At 48.6% G+C, this 19220-nt stretch overlaps 1 protein-coding gene across 3 annotated transcripts in view; it reads right to left on the bottom strand.

Annotated features, from left to right (window-relative positions):
* Positions 1–19220, bottom strand: part of LOC118078308 (carboxyl-terminal PDZ ligand of neuronal nitric oxide synthase protein) — a 50339-nt gene that overhangs the window by 19373 nt on the left and 11746 nt on the right. For all 3 annotated transcript variants that reach the window (XM_060270607.2, XM_060270606.2, XM_060270608.2), the window contains exons 4-6: positions 17286–17344; positions 3570–3678; positions 3295–3436 (exon numbers count right to left, since the gene is read on the bottom strand). In XM_060270607.2, coding sequence (XP_060126590.2) covers positions 3295–3436; positions 3570–3678; positions 17286–17344 — 310 coding nt within the window. The remainder of the gene's footprint in view (positions 1–3294; positions 3437–3569; positions 3679–17285; positions 17345–19220) is intronic.

Raw genomic sequence — 19220 nt, 5'->3', positions numbered from 1 at the left:
GGGGGGGGGTTGGAGTGGATGATCCTTATTGATCCTTTCCAATGCTACAATTCTACGATTCTATGCTCCCTACCGCCATACATAAAATTTATGAAATAAGAAAGTCACAGTTATTTAAATAAACAAGCAGAGACCAATCTGTTTTTTTTGGGGGGGGGGGCGGAATCCATGCTCTCATCTTCTTTTAGGTGCCCCCTTAAGCTTCAAAAACCAAAATAGAAGAAAATCCCTTCAGTAGCACCTTAAAGACCAACTAAGTTTTTATTTTGGTATGAGCTTTCGTGTGCATGCGCACTTCTTCAGATACACTTGAAACAGAAGCGTCAGACCCTTATATATATATATATATATATATATATACATAGGGGGGTGGGGGTGGGGGGGAATGGGTGATGGGCTGATGGGAGTGGTAAACCTGTAGATGGCTGTTAACGACTGCTGATGACTGCAATTAGTCCTGGGGGGGAGGGGAGGCGAGGGCTGAGGCGCTAAAGAAAGCTTGATCATGCATAATGAGATAAGAATCCGATGTCTTTATTCATCCCAGGTGGCTCCGTGGTTTTAAGCTTGGGAATGAGTTCCAATTCAGCAACTTCTCTTTCCAGTCTCTTCCTGAAATTTCTCTGTAATAAATTTTTTTTAAAAAATTTTAAAATTCATCTTTATTAGATTTCAAAAGCATAACAAATTAAAATCATAAAGTCATAAAGTCATACACAATCATACAATCATACATTTATTCCCAATCAAAGAAAACAAACAAAAGAGAGAGAAAAAAAAGGAAAGGATAAAAGAATTACCTTCCGAGTCATTTCCCACCGCTTGTCTTCTAAATATCTTTTTAAAAATTGCGTTGCTTCATTTATCATGTCTATCTTAATTTTGATTAATTTTATTTTATCACACTATTATTTTCCAGATTCCGATTTTCCTCATGACTATCTAATTTAAACAGATCATCAACTCTGTTTTGACACCAATTCTTTTGAAATATTCCTCTACCACTCCCCATTCCAATTTAGATTTCTGCTTAGAAGTGTTTCGAATTGCTGCTGTCATCCTCTCTAGGTTCATAAATTCAATCAATTTTAATTGCCATTCTTGGATTGTGGGTAGATCTTCCTTCCTCCATTTCCTAGCTATCACTAGTCTCGCTGCCACACTCGCATACAAAAAAATATTTCTTTTATTCTCAGGAATATTTTCTGGAATAATGCTCAATAATAAGTACTCTGGTTTTTTTCTAAAAGTCAACCTCAACATTTTTTTCATTTCTTCATAGATTTCGTCCCACCATTTATATATTTTCCCACAGGCTCACCAACAATGGAGTCCCAGGTGGCTTTATTCATCCCAGGTGGCTCCGTGGTTTTAAGCTTGGGAATGAGTTCCAATTCAGCAACTTCTCTTTCCAGTCTCTTCCTGAAATTTCTCTGTAATAAATTATGGAGCCACCTGGCGCTAAAGAAAGCTTGATCATACATAGTGAGATAAGAATCTGATGTCTTTATTCATCCCAGGTGGCTCCATAATTTATTACAGAGAAATTTCAGGAACAGACTGGAAAGAGAAGTTGCTGAATTGGAACTCATTACCAAGCTTAAAACCACGGAGCCACCTGGGATGAATAAAGACATCAGATTCTTATCTCACTATGTATGATCAAGCTTTCTTTAGCGCCTCAGCCCTTGCTCTCCCCCCCCCCCCCCAGGACGAATTGAAGTCATCAGCAGTCGTTAACAGCCATCTACAGGTTTACCACTCCCATCAGCCCATCACCCATTCCCACCCACCCCCACCACCCTCTGTATATATATATAAGGGTCTGACACTTCTGTTTCCAGTGTATCTGAAGAAGTGTGCATGCACACGAAAGCTCATACCAAAATAAAAACTTAGTTGGTCTTTAAGGCGCTACGGAAGGAATTTTTTTCCTATTTTGCTTCGACTCAGACCGACACGGCTACCTACCTGTAACTTCAAAAACCAGTTAGTGTTTATCCTCCTCTGGGGTTTTCCCTCCACCCGCCCCACAGCCAGCCGGCTAGAAGGGACATCTCCCCTGGAGTTGTTTTCTGCTGCTCCAGAGAAGCGGACACGGAGCAACGGATTCAAACTACAAGAAAGAAAATCCCACCTCAACATTAGGAAGAACTTCCTGACAGTCAGAGCTGTTCGGCAGTGGAATTTGCTGCCAAGGAGTGTGGCGGAGTCTCCTTCTTTGGAGGTCTTTAAGCAGAGGCTTGACAGCCATCTGTCAGGAATGCTTTGATGGTGTTTCCTGCTTGGCAGGGGGTTGGACTGGATGGCCCTTGGGGTCTCTTCCAACTCTAGGATTCCATGATTCTATGAATTTAATTTAGGGAGGCCATAGTTAAAGGCTTGCCAAATGCACACCCAGAAAGGAAGCAGGACTGAATGTGGATCCCCTGGGGCTGGATCCTATTGTGTTTCACTGAGCAAGGGGAGTAGCCTCTGAGCACATGCAAAGTGCCACTGTCCCTCTTCTGAATACCTGCAGGCAGCTCTCATATACCTTGGTTTAAGCAACAGGACTCCTGTTGCTTTGAAGATTCCACCTCAACATTAGGAAGAACTTCCTGGCAGTCAGAGCTGTTCGGCAGTGGGATTTGCTGCCAAGGAGTGTGGTGGAGTCTCCTTCTTTGGAGGTCTTTAAGCAGAGGCTCGACAGGCATATGTCAAGAATGCTTGGATGGTGTTTCCTGCTCGGCAGGGGGTTGGACTGGATGACCCTTGTGGTCTCTTCCAACTCTACGATTCTATGATTCTCTATGATTCCACCTAAACATTAGGAAGAACTTCCTGACAGTAAGAGCTGTTCGGCAGTGGAATTTGCTGCCAAGGAGTGTGGTGGAGTCTCCTTCTTTGGAGGTCTTTAAGCAGAGGCTTGACAGGCATATGTCAAGAATGCTTTGATGGTGTTTCCTGCTTGGCAGGGGGTTGGACTGGATGGCCCTCGTGGTCTCTTCCAACTCTATGATTCTATGATTCTATTTTTTTTCGACCTTTTTTTGCCCATAGGAACGCATTAATTGAATTTCAATGCATTCCTATGGGAAACCGCGATTCGCTAGACGAATGTTTCATAAAACGCATTCGTCTAGCGAGGCAACCTCCGCTCGAAAAATCCTTTCGTTGAGTGGAAATTTCGTTAAGCAGGGCATTCGTTAAGCGAGGCGCTACTGTATTTTAAATTTTAATCTTAAGAAACCAGGCCCCCGACCCCGAACCCTTTTGAAATGCCCCCGCGGGTCCGACCCGGACCCCCCTCACCTTCCCCCTGGGGGTCGTCCGCAGAATTGTTGCTGGCTCCGTCTGCCTGGCCGTCGGCATCCTGCAGGGCATGTTGGAGGCTCAGCTTGTGGCAGACCTCGAAGGCCTGGCCCACCGTCCGGACCACCCGCATGGCCTGCGTCTGTGAGGGGAGAGAAGACCCACCTTAGCATGAGGAGAGACCGGGCAGGGGGGGGGAGTTAAAGGCAGCAGCGGTGGTGGTGGGGAAGGTCCAGCGGCAAAGGGGGGCCCCACCCCACCCAAGCCAGCCCCACCTTCTTCTTGGATTTGAAGACATTGCACCGGAAAGAGTCGTTGGCACCATCCCTGGCGATGTAGCTGAAGATCTTCAGGTCCTGGGAATCGTGAGAGACGTAGAAAATCCTGCGGAGAGGAGAGAGGAGAGCCCCCCCCCCCCGAAATGAACCAGGAGGGGGGGGGAAAGCGTCTCCAAAGTCCTGGGCACGGGGGAATGGTCGCTGGGTAGCTTGGGGGTTGACTTGCTGGGCAGATAGGGTTGCCCGACTCAACATGGGCGTAGGCAGGGGTGGGCAGGAGGGGGCAGCTGCCCCCCCCCTAGAGGCAGGGCCGCGGGCCAGCCTGCCCCGCGGCCCGCCCGGTGCCGTCTCCCTTCTCCCTGGCTGGCTGTGGGGCGGGTGGAGGGAAAGCCAGGGAGAAGGGGGACGTCCCTTCTAGCCGGCTGGCTGTGGGGCGGGCGGAGGGGAAGCCAGCCAAACGCTTTGCGCGGCTCTGGGCCTTTCCCTCCGCCCGCCCCACAGCCAGCCAGGGAGAAGGGACGTCTCCCTTCTCCCTGGCTGGCTGTGGGGCGGGCGGAGGGGAAGCCAGCCAAACGCTTTGCGCGGCTCTGGGCCTTTCCCTCCGCCCGCCCCACAGCCAGCCGGCTAGAAGGGACATCTCCCGTCTCCCTAGCTGGCTGTGGGGCGGGCGGGGGGAAAGCCAGGCAACCGCTTTGCGCGGCTCTGGGGTTTTCCCTCCGCCCGCCCCACAGCCAGCCGGCTAGAAGGGACATCTCCCGTCTCCCTAGCTGGCTGTGGGGCGGGCGGGGGGAAAGCCAGGCAACCGCTTTGCGCGGCTCTGGGGCTTTCCCTCCACCCGCCCCACAGCCAGCCGGCTAGAAGGGACATCTCCCGTCTCCCTAGCTGGCTGTGGGGCGGGCGGGGGGAAAGCCAGCCAAACGCTTTGCGCGGCTCTGGGCCTTTCCCTCCGCCCGCCCCACAGCCAGCCAGGGAGAAGGGACGTCTCCCTTCTCCCTGGCTGGCTGTGGGGCGGGCGGGGGGGAAAGCCAGGCAACCGCTTTGCGCGGCTCTGGGGCTTTCCCTCCGCCCGCCCCACAGCCAGCCGGCTAGAAGGGACATCTCCCGTCTCCCTAGCTGGCTGTGGGGCGGGCGGGGGGAAAGCCAGCCAAACGCTTTGCGCGGCTCTGGGGCTTTCCCTCCATCCGCCCCACAGCCAGCCGGCTAGAAGGGACATCTCCCGTCTCCCTAGCTGGCTGTGGGGCGGGCGGGGGGAAAGCCAGCCAAACGCTTTGCGCGGCTCTGGGGCTTTCCCTCCCCCCGCCCCAGCGATCGCAGAGGGGGGGGAGGGGATCGGAGCAGCCCGATTTCGGGCCGATCCCGGCGCCCTCTCGCCCCTGCTGATCGCGGAGGGGGAGGAGGGCGTCAGAGCGGCCCGGTTTCGGGCCGATCCCGGCACCCCCTCGCCCCTGCCGTTCGAGGAGGGGGGTCGGAGCAGCTGCTCCGATCCCCTCCTCCCCCTCCGCGATCACCGGGGCGGGCAGAGGGAAAGCTGGCAAGGGAGAAGGGAACTTCCCTTGCCCCGCTGTGGCCCCGCCCCCCGCCCCTTGGTCCTGCCCCTTTGCCCCCGACCCTTGCCCCCCCCCAAATTTTCGTCCTGGCTACGCCCCTGCGACTCAAGAGAGGACAGGACCTCTGCGCCTCGAATTTCCCTGCTCTCTTTGGGGTCTGGAAACCTTCGAGAGAAACCAGCAGACCCATTGTCGTGTTCTCTTTTGGGAATTTAATGTAGGAAATCAGGAAATCCTAACCAAGTGGTGGTTGAGAAGGAGGTCTAGAACCAAGACAGACTTTTTCCGCCTGGCTTGAGGGATCCTGATTTCTGAGAATTAAATTCCTTGCTAAATTCCATTTCTCTTTTTTTTTTTTTAAATTTTTAAAAACACCTTTATTGATTTATACGAATAAAAACAATACCAAATAGCAAACGTTGCCTTTGAGTAATCCAAGCATATTACCATAACACAATAAAAATGACAAAAAGAGGAAAAAAAGAAAGGAAAGAAGAGGGGAAAAAAGAAGAAAGAAAAAGAAAAAAGGAAGGAGAGAAAAGGAAAAGAAAAGAAAACTAATGTCCAATAAGGTAGGTTACAACTTCCACCGCTTCTTCATACAGTTACGTCCGTGATATATAGCCTGTCTTTTTATAAATAACATAATTATATCACATTAACAATTCGCAAACCATCTAGTTCCGATTCTCGTATCCGGCAAGATCATTCAAGGCACAACCAAATTTTGGTCCCCTTGCCAAATTTCCCCAGGTACTCGTTTAAGCATTCCCATTGCTTTCTGACTTTATTTTTAGGTTTTTGATGAATTATATCCGTTAATTTAGCCAGCTCTAAGTACTCACACACTTTATCGACCCATTGTCCTTTAGATGGAATATTGGTACTCTTCCAATTGCTGGCTATTAACAATCTTGCAGCCGTTGAAGCATACAAGAAAATACTTTTTTTTTCACTCGGTATATTGTTATTCAGAATACCTAATAAATACATTTCTGCTTTTTTTGTAAATGAATTTTTTAGTAATTTTATAATCTCCTCATGGATTACTTCCCAGAAATTTTTTACCATCGGGCATGTCCACCATATGTGAAAAAGGCTACCAGGAGCTGCGTTGCATCTCCAACATTTGTTACTTAGAGATTTATTTATCCTGGCCAGTTTTTCCGGAACCATGTACCACCTATAGTGCATCTTTATGTAATTCTCTCTTAACGTATAACAAGCAGTAAAATTTATATCTTTTGACCAAAATTTTTTCCAATTTTCGTATGGAATTTCGTAGCCTAGATCTTGTTCCCATTTAACTAACCATTTCTCTTTTTTTCCTTCTTCCTGTTCTTTTTCACCTAGCAGCTTATATACTTTGGCTATAATATTATCGTTATTTAGCAATATTTCCTTTTCAAATTTGGTTATTTGGGTATTAATTCCTCGTGTTCTAACATCTTTGTCATATGTAGCTTTCAATTGGAAGAATTCTAGCCAACTTATCCCTAAAGATTTTAACACCTCATATTTTTTTAAGTTGTTAGTCCCTTCCTTGTTTTCAGTCAATTCTCTGTAAGTCGGCCACAATTTTTTCTTGTGACACCTCAGCGTGGCATTTGCCTCTACTGGGGATACCCATCCGGGTAGTTTGTTCATGATTTTATCTTTAGTTCTATCCCATACCTCCCATTTCTCTTGGTGTTGGAATGACGCTTCCAAGCGGGGTTCAAAAGATCAGGCATCTGTGCCTGTTTGTTTTCTAGCTAAATTAAAAAATTCCTTCAGCAGCACCTTAAAGACCAACTAAGTTTTTATTTTGGTATAGCTGCCATTTTTTTCTAGCTGCCATTGCCATTTGGTGTTTGTAAGGGACAAAAGGTCAATTGCAAATCCTCCTTCCTGCTTGCCTTTGGAAACCTGTGAAATCTGTTTTTTTACCACGACGGTGCTAATCTCTACGAGAATTCCTGGCCCTTTTCCTGTCCTTAGAAGTAATAATAATAATAATAATAATAATAATAATAATAATAATAATAATATATTATTTATACCCCGCCCATCTGGCTGGGTTCCCCCAGCCACTCTGGGCGGCTTCCAACAAAACAGAAATTCTAAAATACAGAAATCCATCAAACATTAAAATACAGAAATCCATTATCTGAAGAAGTGTGCATGCACACGAAAGCTCATACCAAAATAAAAACTTAGTTGGTCTTTAAGGTGCTACTGAAGGAATTTTTTTTATTTTACTAGAAATCCATTAGTCTTTTGAAGTCCAGGAAGTCTTTTTAGCATCTTGGTGTTGGTTCCAGATCTTCCCAACAGTATCAGATTCAAGGTGGGAGGAAACCTGGGGTTTTTTTTTTAGAACTTAGGATGAATTCTATTGGATGATTTGAATCTTTGTAACCTTTGGATCATCCAATAGAATTCAACAACCTCAGATATGCAGATGACACAACCTTGATGGCAGAAAGCGAGGAGGAATTAAAGAACCTTTTAATGAGGGTGAAAGAGGAGAGCGCAAAAGGTGGTCTGAAGCTCAACATCCAAAAAACCAAGATCATGGCCACTGGTCCCATCACCTCCTGGCAAATAGAAGGGGAAGAAATGGAGGCAGGGAGAGATTTGACTTTCTTGGGCTCCTTGATCACTGCAGATGGTGACAGCAGTCCCGAAATTAAAAGACGCCTGCTTCTTGGGAGAAAAGCAATGACAAACCTAGACAGCATCTTCAAAAGCAGAGACATCACCTTGCCGACAAAGGTCCGTCTAGTTCAAGCTCTGGTTTTCCCAGTAGCGATGTATGGAAGTGAGAGTTGGACCATCAAGAAGGCTGATCGCCGAAGAATTGATGCTTTTGAATTCTGGTGCTGGAGGAGACTCTTGAGAGTCCCATGGACTGCAAGAAGATCAAACCTATCCGTTCTTAAGGAAATCAGCCCTGAGGGCTCCCTGGAAGGACAGATCCTGAAGCTGAGGCCCCAATACTTTGGCCACCTCATGAGAAGAGAAGAATCCTTGGAAAAGACCCTGAGGTTGGGAAAGATGGAGGGCAGAAGGAGAAGGGGACTCCCTGGAAAAGACCCTGACGTTGGGAAAGATGGAGGGCACAAGGAGAAGGGGACTCCCTGGAAAAGACCCTGATGTTGGGAAAGATGGAGGGCACAAGGAGAAGGGGACTCCCTGGAAAAGACCCTGAGGTTGGGAAAGATGGAGGGCACAAGGAGAAGGGGACTCCCTGGAAAAGACCCTGATGTTGGGAAAGATGGAGGGCACTAGGAGAAGGGGACTCCCTGGAAAAGACCCTGAGGTTGGGAAAGATGGAGGGCACAAGGAGAAGGGGACTCCTTGGAAAAGACCCTGATGTTGGGAAAGATGGAGGGCACAAGGAGAAGGGGACTCCCTGGAAAAGACCCTGAGGTTGGGAAAGATGGAGGGCACAAGGAGAAGGGGACTCCCTGGAAAAGAGCCTGAGGTTGGGAAAGATGGAGGGCAGAAGGAGAAGGGGACTCCCTGGAAAAGACCCTGATGTTGGGAAGGATGGGGGGCACAAGGAGAAGGGGACTCCCTGGAAAAGACCCTGATGTTGGGAAAGATGGGGGGCACAAGGAGAAGGGGACTCCCTGGAAAAGACCCTGATGTTGGGAAAGATGGAGGGCACAAGGAGAAGGGGACTCCCTGGAAAAGACCCTGACGTTGGGAAAGATGGAGGGCGCAAGGAGAAGGGGACTCCCTGGAAAAGAGCCTGATGTTGGGAAAGATGGAGGGCACTAGGAGAAGGGGACTCCCTGGAAAAGACCCTGTTGTTGGGAAAGATGGAGGGCGCAAGGAGAAGGGGACTCCCTGGAAAAGACCCTGAGGTTGGGAAAGATGGAGGGCACAAGGAGAAGGGGACTCCCTGGAAAAGACCCTGATGTTGGGAAAGATGGAGGGCACAAGGAGAAGGGGACTCCCTGGAAAAGACCCTGATGTTGGGAAAGATGGAGGGCACAAGGAGAAGGGGACTCCCTGGAAAAGACCCTGATGTTGGGAAAGATGGAGGGCACTAGGAGAAGGGGACTCCCTGGAAAAGACCCTGATGTTGGGAAGGATGGAGGGCACTAGGAGAAGGGGACTCCCTGGAAAAGACCCTGATGTTGGGAAAGATGGAAGGCAGAAGGAGAAGGGGACTCCCTGGAAAAGACCCTGATGTTGGGAAAGATGGAGGGCACAAGGAGAAGGGCACTCCCTGGAAAAGACCCTGATGTTGGGAAAGATGGAGGGCACTAGGAGAAGGGGACTCCCTGGAAAAGACCCTGAGGTTGGGAAAGATGGAGGGCAGAAGGAGAAGGGGACTCCCTGGAAAAGACCCTGATGTTGGGAAAGATGGGGGGCACAAGGAGAAGGGGACTCCCTGGAAAAGACCCTGATGTTGGGAAAGATGGAGGGCACAAGGAGAAGGGGACTCCCTGGAAAAGACCCTGATGTTGGGAAAGATGGAGGGCACAAGGAGAAGGGGACTCCCTGGAAAAGACCCTGATGTTGGGAAAGATGGAGGGCACTAGGAGAAGGGGACTCCCTGGAAAAGACCCTGATGTTGGGAAGGATGGAGGGCACTAGGAGAAGGGGACTCCCTGGAAAAGACCCTGATGTTGGGAAAGATGGAAGGCAGAAGGAGAAGGGGACTCCCTGGAAAAGACCCTGATGTTGGGAAAGATGGAGGGCACAAGGAGAAGGGCACTCCCTGGAAAAGACCCTGATGTTGGGAAAGATGGAGGGCAGAAGGAGAAGGGGACTCCCTGGAAAAGACCCTGATGTTGGGAAAGATGGAGGGCAGAAGGAGAAGGGGACTCCCTGGAAAAGACCCTGATGTTGGGAAAGATGGAGGGCACTAGGAGAAGGGGACTCCCTGGAAAAGACCCTGATGTTGGGAAAGATGGAGGGCACTAGGAGAAGGGGATTCCCTGGAGGAGACCCTGATGTTGGGAAAGATGGAGGGCACAAGGAGAAGGGGACTCCCTGGAAAAGACCCTGAGGTTGGGAAAGATGGAGGGCACTAGGAGAAGGGGACTCCCTGGAAAAGACCCTGATGTTGGGAAAGATGGAGGGCACAAGGAGAAGGGGACTCCCTGGAAAAGACCCTGAGGTTGGGAAAGATGGAGGGCAGAAGGAGAAGGGGACTCCCTGGAAAAGACCCTGATGTTGGGAAAGATGGAGGGCACTAGGAGAAGGGGACTCCCTGGAAAAGACCCTGATGCTGGGAAAGATGGAGGGCACAAGGAGAAGGGGACTCCCTGGAAAAGACCCTGACGTTGGGAAAGATGGAGGGCACAAGGAGAAGGGGACTCCCTGGAAAAGACCCTGATGTTGGGAAAGATGGAGGGCACAAGGAGAAGGGGACTCCCTGGAAAAGACCCTGATGTTGGGAAAGATGGAGGGCAGAAGGAGAAGGGGACTCCCTGGAAAAGACCCTGATGTTGGGAAAGATGGAGGGCACAAGGAGAAGGGGACTCCCTGGAAAAGACCCTGATGTTGGGAAAGATGGAGGGCACTAGGAGAAGGGGACTCCCTGGAAAAGACCCTGATGTTGGGAAAGATGGAGGGCAGAAGGAGAAGGGGACTCCCTGGAAAAGACCCTGATGTTGGGAAAGATGGAGGGCACAAGGAGAAGGGGACTCCCTGGAAAAGACCCTGATGTTGGGAAAGATGGAGGGCACAAGGAGAAGGGGACTCCCTGGAAAAGACCCTGACGTTGGGAAAGATGGAGGGCACAAGGAGAAGGGGACTCCCTGGAAAAGACCCTGACGTTGGGAAAGATGGAGGGCACAAGGAGAAGGGGACTCCCTGGAAAAGAGCCTGATGTTGGGAAAGATGGAGGGCACTAGGAGAAGGGGACTCCCTGGAAAAGAGCCTGATGTTGGGAAAGATGGAGGGCACTAGGAGAAGGGGACTCCCTGGAAAAGACCCTGATGTTGGGAAAGATGGAGGGCACAAGGAGAAGGGGACTCCCTGGAAAAGACCTTGATGTTGGGGAAGATGGGGGGCACAAGGAGAAGGGGACTCCCTGGAAAAGACCCTGATGTTGGGAAAGATGGGGGGGCACAAGGAGAAGGGGACTCCCTGGAAAAGACCCTGATGCTGGGAAAGATGGAGGGCACAAGGAGAAGGGGACTCCCTGGAAAAGACCCTAATGTTGGGAAAGATGGAGGGCACAAGGAGAAGGGGACTCCCTGGAAAAGACCCTGATGTTGGGAAAGATGGAGGGCACAAGGAGAAGGGGACTCCCTGGAAAAGACCCTGAGGTTGGGAAAGATGGAGGGCACAAGGAGAAGGGGACTCCCTGGAAAAGAGCCTGATGTTGGGAAAGATGGAGGGCACTAGGAGAAGGGGATTCCCCGGAGGAGACCCTGATGTTGGGAAAGATGGAGGGCACAAGGAGAAGGGGACTCCCTGGAAAAGACCCTGATTTTGGGAAAGATGGAGGGCACAAGGAGAAGGGGACTCCCTGGAAAAGACCCTAATGTTGGGAAAGATGGAGGGCACAAGGAGAAGGGGACTCCCTGGAAAAGACCCTGATGTTGGGAAAGATGGAGGGCGCAAGGAGAAGGGGACTCCCTGGAAAAGACCCTGATGTTGGGAAAGATGGAGGGCACAAGGAGAAGGGGACTCCCTGGAAAAGACCCTGATGTTGGGAAAGATGGGGGGCACTAGGAGAAGGGGACTCCCTGGAAAAGACCCTGAGGTTGGGAAAGATGGAGGGCACAAGGAGAAGGGGACTCCCTGGAAAAGACCCTGATGTTGGGAAGGATGGGGGGCACAAGGAGAAGGGGACTCCCTGGAAAAGACCCTGATGTTGGGAAAGATGGAGGGCACAAGGAGAAGGGGACTCCCTGGAAAAGACCCTGATGTTGGGAAAGATGGAGGGCGCAAGGAGAAGGGGACTCCCTGGAAAAGACCCTGATGTTGGGAAAGATGGAGGGCACAAGGAGAAGGGGACTCCCTGGAAAAGACCCTGATGTTGGGAAAGATGGAGGGCGCAAGGAGAAGGGGACTCCCTGGAAAAGACCCTGATGTTGGGAAAGATGGCGGGCACTAGGAGAAGGGGACTCCCTGGAAAAGACCCTGATGCTGGGAAAGATGGAGGGCACAAGGAGAAGGGGACTCCCTGGAAAAGACCCTGATGCTGGGAAAGATGGAGGGCACAAGGAGAAGGGGACTCCCTGGAAAAGACCCTGATGTTGGGAAAGATGGAGGGCACAAGGAGAAGGGGACTCCCTGGAAAAGACCCTGATGTTGGGAAAGATGGAGGGCACTAGGAGAAGGGGACTCCCTGGAAAAGACCCTGAGGTTGGGAAAGATGGAGGGCAGAAGGAGAAGGGGACTCCCTGGAAAAGACCCTGATGTTGGGAAGGATGGGGGGCACAAGGAGAAGGGGACTCCCTGGAAAAGACCCTGATGTTGGGAAAGATGGAGGGCACTAGGAGAAGGGGACTCCCTGGAAAAGACCCTGATGTTGGGAAGGATGGGGGGCACAAGGAGAAGGGGACTCCCTGGAAAAGACCCTGAGGTTGGGAAAGATGGAGGGCACAAGGAGAAGGGGACTCCCTGGAAAAGACCCTGATGTTGGGAAAGATGGAGGGCACAAGGAGAAGGGGACTCCCTGGAAAAGACTCTGAGGTTGGGAAAGATGGAGGGCACAAGGAGAAGGGGACTCCCTGGAAAAGAGCCTGATGTTGGGAAAGATGGAGGGCACTAGGAGAAGGGGACAACAGAGGACGAGATGGTTGGACCGTGTTCTCGAAGCTACGAACATGAGTTTGACCCAACTGCGGGAGGCAGTGCAAGACAGGCGTGCCTGGCGTGCGCCGGTCCAGGGGGTCACCAAGAGTCGGACACGACTAAACGACTCAACAACGACAACCTTTTGATATTGTAATAAAAAGATCTGGCGAAGGGAAAGGGAGACGCCCTTTCCCTCCCAGAGATTTGCTGGTTGAATCTCCGTCTCCTTTGTTTTATTTCCACGGGGTTTTGCCACAACCCATTACTTGGAAATGACGAAACAAAAGGGTCTGCTGGTTTCCTCTTGAAGGTTTCCAGACTCCAAAGAGAGCCGGGCAACTAAAGGCACAGAGGTCCTGTCCTCTCTTGAGTCGGCCAACCCTATGGACAGATTGCCCTTCAGAAATGGGGCTGCACTTTAGATTTTAAGACTGTATTTTAATCTGTACTTTAATGAATTGTTTTTATGCTTTATTGGAATTCTGTTGGCGTCAGCCGCCCGGAGCCCGTTTTTTGACTGGGGAGGGCGGGGTATAAATAAAATTTTATGATGATGATTATTATTATTATTATTATTTTATGATTATGATTATGATTATGATTATTATTTGCTCCAATGAGGGGGAAGCAATTACCAGCTTAGGGGATTGAGCCGCCTGGACCAAGTTAGCAGCTTTGCCAATCTGGTGGCGCAGTCATAGAATCTGAAGAAGTGCGCATGCACACGAAAGCTCATACCAAAATAAAAACTTAGTTGCTCTTTAAGGTGCTACTGAAGGAATTTTTTTTATAGAATCGTAGAGTTGGAAGAGACCACAAGGGCCATCCAGTCCAACCCCCTGCCAAGCAGGAAACACCATCCAAGCATTCCCGACAGATGGCTGTCAAGCCTCTGCTTCAAGACCTCCCAAGAAGGAGACTCCACCCCACTCCTTGGCAGCCAATTCCACTGCCGAACAGCTCTTACTGTCAGGAAGTTCTTCCTAATGTTGAGGTGGAATCCTCTTTCTTGTAGCTTGAATCCGTTGCTCCGTGTCCGCTTTTCTGGAGCAGCAGAAAACAACCTTTCTCCCTCCTTTATATGACATCCTTTGATATATTTGAACATGGCTATCATATCACCCCTTAACCTTCTCTTCTCCAGGCTAAACATACCCAGCTCCCTAAGCCGTTCCTCATAAGGCATCGTTTCCAGGCCTTTGACCATTTTGGTTGCCCTCTTCTGGACACGTTCCAGCTTGTCAGGATCCTTCTTGAACTGTGGTGCCCAGAACTGGACACAGTACTCCAGGTGAGGTCTGACCAGAGCAGAATACAGTGGTCCTATTACTTCCCTTGATCTAGATGCTATACTCCTATTGATGCAGCCCAGAATTGCATTGGCTTTTTGAGCTGCTGCATCACACTGCTGACTCATGTCAAGTTTGTGGTCAACCAAAACTCCTAGATCCTTTTCACATGTACTGCTCTCAAGCCAGGTGTCTCCCATCCTGTATTTGTGCCTTTCCTTTTTTTTGTTCCCAAGTGTAGTACTTTACATTTCTCCTTGTTAAAATTCACCTTGTTAAAATTCACCTTGTTAAAATTCATCTTGTTCGCCTGTCCTGAGTTTATTATTATTATTATTATTATTATTATTATTATTATTATTATTATTTGCTCCAATGAGGGGGAAGCAATTACCAGCTTAGGGGATTGAGCCACTTGGACCAAGTTAGCAGCTTTGCCAATCTGGTGGCGCAGTCATAGAATCTGAAGAAGTGCGCATGCACACGAAAGCTCATACCAAAATAAAAACTTAGTTGGTCTTTAAGGTGCTACTGAAGGAATTTTTTTTATAGAATCGTAGAGTTGGAAGAGACCACAAGGGCCATCCAGTCCAACCCCCTGCCAAGCAGGAAACACCATCCAAGCATTCCCGACAGATGGCTGTCAAGCCTCTGCTTCAAGACCTCCCAAGAAGGAGACTCCACCCCACTCCTTGGCAGCCAATTCCACTGCCGAACAGCTCTTACTGTCAGGAAGTTCTTCCTAATGTTGAGGTGGAATTTTCTTTCTTGCAGTTTGAATCCATTGCTCCGTGTCCGCTTCTCTGGAGCAGCAGAAAACAACCTTTCTCCCTCCTTTATATGACATCCTTTGATATATTTGAACATGGTTATCATATCACCCCTTCACCTTCTCTTCTCCAGGCTAAACATACCCAGCTCCCTAAGCCGTTCCTCATAAGGCATCGTTTCCAGGGCTTTGACCATTTTGGTTGCCCTCTTCTGGACACGTTCCAGCTTGTCAGTATCCTTCTTGAACTGTGGTGGCCAGAACTGGACACAGTACTCCAGGTGAGGTCTGACCAGGAGACACAGAGAGGGCAGCTGGAACGGAGGCCGGGTGGGCATTCCCTCTTGAGGAGGACAGCAGGACCCATGGGAGCCCAATGGGCAACTGAAGGGAGCTCAGCCACTAGTGACCCTCTTTTAGCCCACCAAAGGGCCAGGGGTCAACCTGGAAGAATAGGGCAGCTTTTCATAGAGGTTGTGCTTTTATTTCTCACTGCCACCAGTCTAAATGAAAGCCTGGCTCCTTTAAGACAGCGTTTCTCAACCGCTGTTCCGCGGCGCACTAGTGTGCCGCGACGTGCGGCGGCGAGAAGGGCAATTTGCATTGTTGCGTCCCTGGCGGCCGCCAATGACCGGCGCTGACCCGCCGGAAAGCAATATTTCTCCTCCTCTTTCCCAAAGCTCGGTGCAAGCGAGCCTGGCGGCCGCCAATTCGCAACACTGACCCGCCGGAAAGCAATATTTGGCGAGTGTTTCTTACAGTCCTAATTATAATATAGGGCGGCACCATTTAAACTTTTTTAATGGTGGTGTGCCTCGTGATTTTTTCTCACGGAACAAGCGTGCCGCGGCCCCCAAAAGGTTGAGAAACACTGAAATAGGGAATCAGTCACATAATGGACAAGCCTTTGTGTGTTTTTTGTGTGTGTTTTTTTTTTGCTTTTTTCAGATAATCCTCTCTTTTAAAAAAACCTGCCGCCCAGTTAGTTGGCAGCACCTTTAAAAATAATAATCTGTTTGATTAAACTTGGCAGCCTTGTTAAATAGCAAATAAGGGGGAGCCACCTGGCCTTTCAGTCCCAGGTAGTAAAATATATTTGGCAGGGGGTTGGACTGGATGGCCCTTGTGGTCTCTTCCAACTCTATGATTCTATGATTCTATGATTAGGAAGAACTTCCTGACAGTAAGAGCTGTTCGACAGTGGAATTTGCTGCCAAGTATGTGGTGGAGTCTCCTTCTTTGGAGGTCTTTAAGCAGAGCCTTGACAGGCATATGTCAGGAATGCTTTGATGGTGTTTCCTGCTTGGCAGGGGGTTGGACTGGATGGCCCTTGGGGTCTCTTCCAACTCTATGATTCTATGATTCTATATTGGGCTCACCACATGATCCAGCTACATAGAATTGAAGATTTGGAAGGGGCATGAAGAGTTTCTATTATTTTTTAAAGGGCTTGTGACTTCCATATGGCTGGTGTGGGGGTGTGGTAAACATAGCTGCCAACTTTTCCCTTTTCTCGCGAGGAAGCCTATTCAGCATAAGGGGAAATCCCTTAAAATAAGGGATAACTTGGCAGCTATGCCAGTGGTAAAGCAAGAAATACTTCAATGCCCTGTCAGGAAAACTAGGAATATTGTGGTGCAGAGACCAGCCTCTTCCAACCAGGTGCCCCCCCCCCCATATACACTGGAACCTCGGTTTATGAATTTTCGGTTTATGAACGCCGCAGACCCATCTGGAACGGATTAATTCACTTTCCATTACTTTTAATGGGAAAGTTCGCTTCAGTTTATGAACGTTTCAGTTTATGAACAGACTTCCGGAACCAATTACACCCATGTTTCAGTTTATGAACGCTTCAGTTTAAGTACTCCGCGGACCCGTCTGGAACGGATTAATCCACTTTCCATTACTTTCAATGGGAAAGTTCGCTTCAGTTTATGAACGGTTACTCCGCGGACCGTCTGGAGCGGATTAATCCACTTTCCATTACTTTCAATGGGAAAGTTCGCTTCAGTTTATGAACGCTTCAGTTTATGAACAGACTTCCGGAACCAATTGTGTTCATAAACCGAGGTACCACTGTATTGGACCTTCAGTCGCAAAAACGATGGAGCTCACAGGTGGATAAGACCTTTTATTTTTAATAAACCTTATTTCTTTGCAAAGGGCATAGCTGCCAAGTTATCCCTTATTTTAAGGGATAACCCCTTATGCTGAATAGGCTTCCTCGCGAGAAAAGGGAAAACTTGGCAGCTATGGCAAAGGGAATACTTGAAGGCGTTGATACTATACTACACCTTTGGAGCGGCGCCGGATCTTTGTGGGCATGCGGGGAGAATCCGCAACAACCTACCTGTAAACAGGATCCTGCATGACCACCATCTTCCCCTCGTCCCAGGCCCACTCCTTTCTCTGCAGACAGGAACAAAAAATTAGTATAGCTAAAGAGGATGTTGGCTCATTCTACCATATGTGGTGGACATGCCCTAAGATAAAAAGGCTTCTGGGAAATGATTTATAACGAAATGAAAAAGATTTATAAAAATACATTTTTGAAGAAACCGGAAGCCTTTCTACTTGGAATAGTAGGGGAAGAAATTCCCAAAGACGATGTTACTTTGTTCATGTACGCCACCACAGCTGCTAGGATTTGAATAGCAAAATATTGGGAAAAAAGAGGAATTGCCCTCGTTACAGGAATGGCAAATGAAAATGCTGGACTATATGGAACTGGCAGAATTGGCAGGAAGACTCCGGGACCAAACAAGTGACAAAGAATGGAGGAGGTTTAAAAGATATATAGGGAAAGTATTTGATAATTAGGACTCTGAATATCCAGGGAAATGAAGAAGTTAAGGCAATAGGGAGAAAATATGAGGTTAAAAGTAGTAAATTTTGGTGGATGGTAGAAAGATGAAAATAAGAAGAGTTAAAGGGATTATGCGATGGGTAAGAAAGATGAAATAGAAACTGCTACAGATGTATATAAAAAAGGAAAATCAGATAGTGGGGAATTGGGGAAGCCAAAAGACAATGAATATAAAAATGGATTGAAGATGATATGTTTTTGTTTTGTTCTGTTTGATGTTGATGTATTTTTGTATTTTTGTATTTTTGTATTTCTATGTATTTGTATTTTTATCTGTGTTTTATAAAACAATTAATAAAAATATATATATATAAAAAATTAGTATAGCTCTCTCCTCCTCCTCCGTGAATTTGCCTAGTGCCCTTTTAATGCCGTCTAAGTTGGTGGCCGTCTCTGCCTCCTGTGGAAGTGAGTTCCACAGTTTAACTATGTAGTTTAATTTCGCCCGTCCTGAATCCTCCAGCATTCAGAATCCCCGGAGGACCCCCTTAGTTTCTAGAACTAGGAGAGAGGGAAAGGGAGGTCCGTCTACTTCTTCAACCTCATGCGTGATTTTTCAACAACATTCACACTCTCCCCTCACCTTCTTTCCAAAGCAAGAAGTCTCAAATGAATCATAGAGTTGGAAGAGACCCCGAGGGCCATCCAGTCCAACCCCCTGCCAAGCAGGAAACACCATCCAAGCATTCTTGACATATGCCTGTCAAGCCTCTGCTTAAAGACCTCCAAAGGAGGAGACTCCACCACACTCCTTGGTAGCAAATCCCACTGCCGAACAGCTCTTACTGTCAGGAAGTCCGTCCTAATCATAGAATCCTAGAGTTGGAAGAGACCACAAGGGCCATCCAGTCCAACCCCCTGCCAAGCAGGAAACACCACCAAAGCATTCTTGACATATGCCTGTCGAGCCTCTGCTTAAAGACCTCCAAAGGAGGAGACTCCACCACACTCCTTGGTAGCAAATCCCACTGCCGAACAGCTCTTACTGTCAGGAAGTTCTTCCTAATGTTGAGGTGGCATCTTCTTTCTTGTAGTTTGAATCCATTGCTCCGTGTCCGCTTCTCTGGAGCAGCAGAAAACAACCTTTCTCCCTCCTCTATATGACATCCTTTTATATATTTGAACATGGTTATCATATCACCCCTTAACCTTCTCTCCTCCAGGCTAAACATACCCAGCTCCCTAAACCGTTCCTCATGAGGCATCGTTTCCAGGCCTTTGACCATTTTGGTTGCCCTCTTCTGGACACGTTCCAGCTTGTCAGTATCCTTCTTGAACTGTGGTGCCCAGAACTGGACACAGTACTCCAGGTGAGGTCTGACCAGAGCGGAATACAGTGGTCCTATTACTTCCCTCGATCTAGATGCTATACTCCTATTGATGCAGCCCAGAATTGCATTGGCTTTTTGAGCTGCTGCA

The sequence above is a fragment of the Zootoca vivipara genome, chromosome Z2 (assembly GCF_965207765.1).
Source record: "Zootoca vivipara chromosome Z2, rZooViv2.hap1.1, whole genome shotgun sequence".
NCBI lineage: Eukaryota > Metazoa > Chordata > Lepidosauria > Squamata > Lacertidae > Zootoca > Zootoca vivipara.
This window is presented reverse-complemented; position numbering and strand designations above follow the sequence as displayed.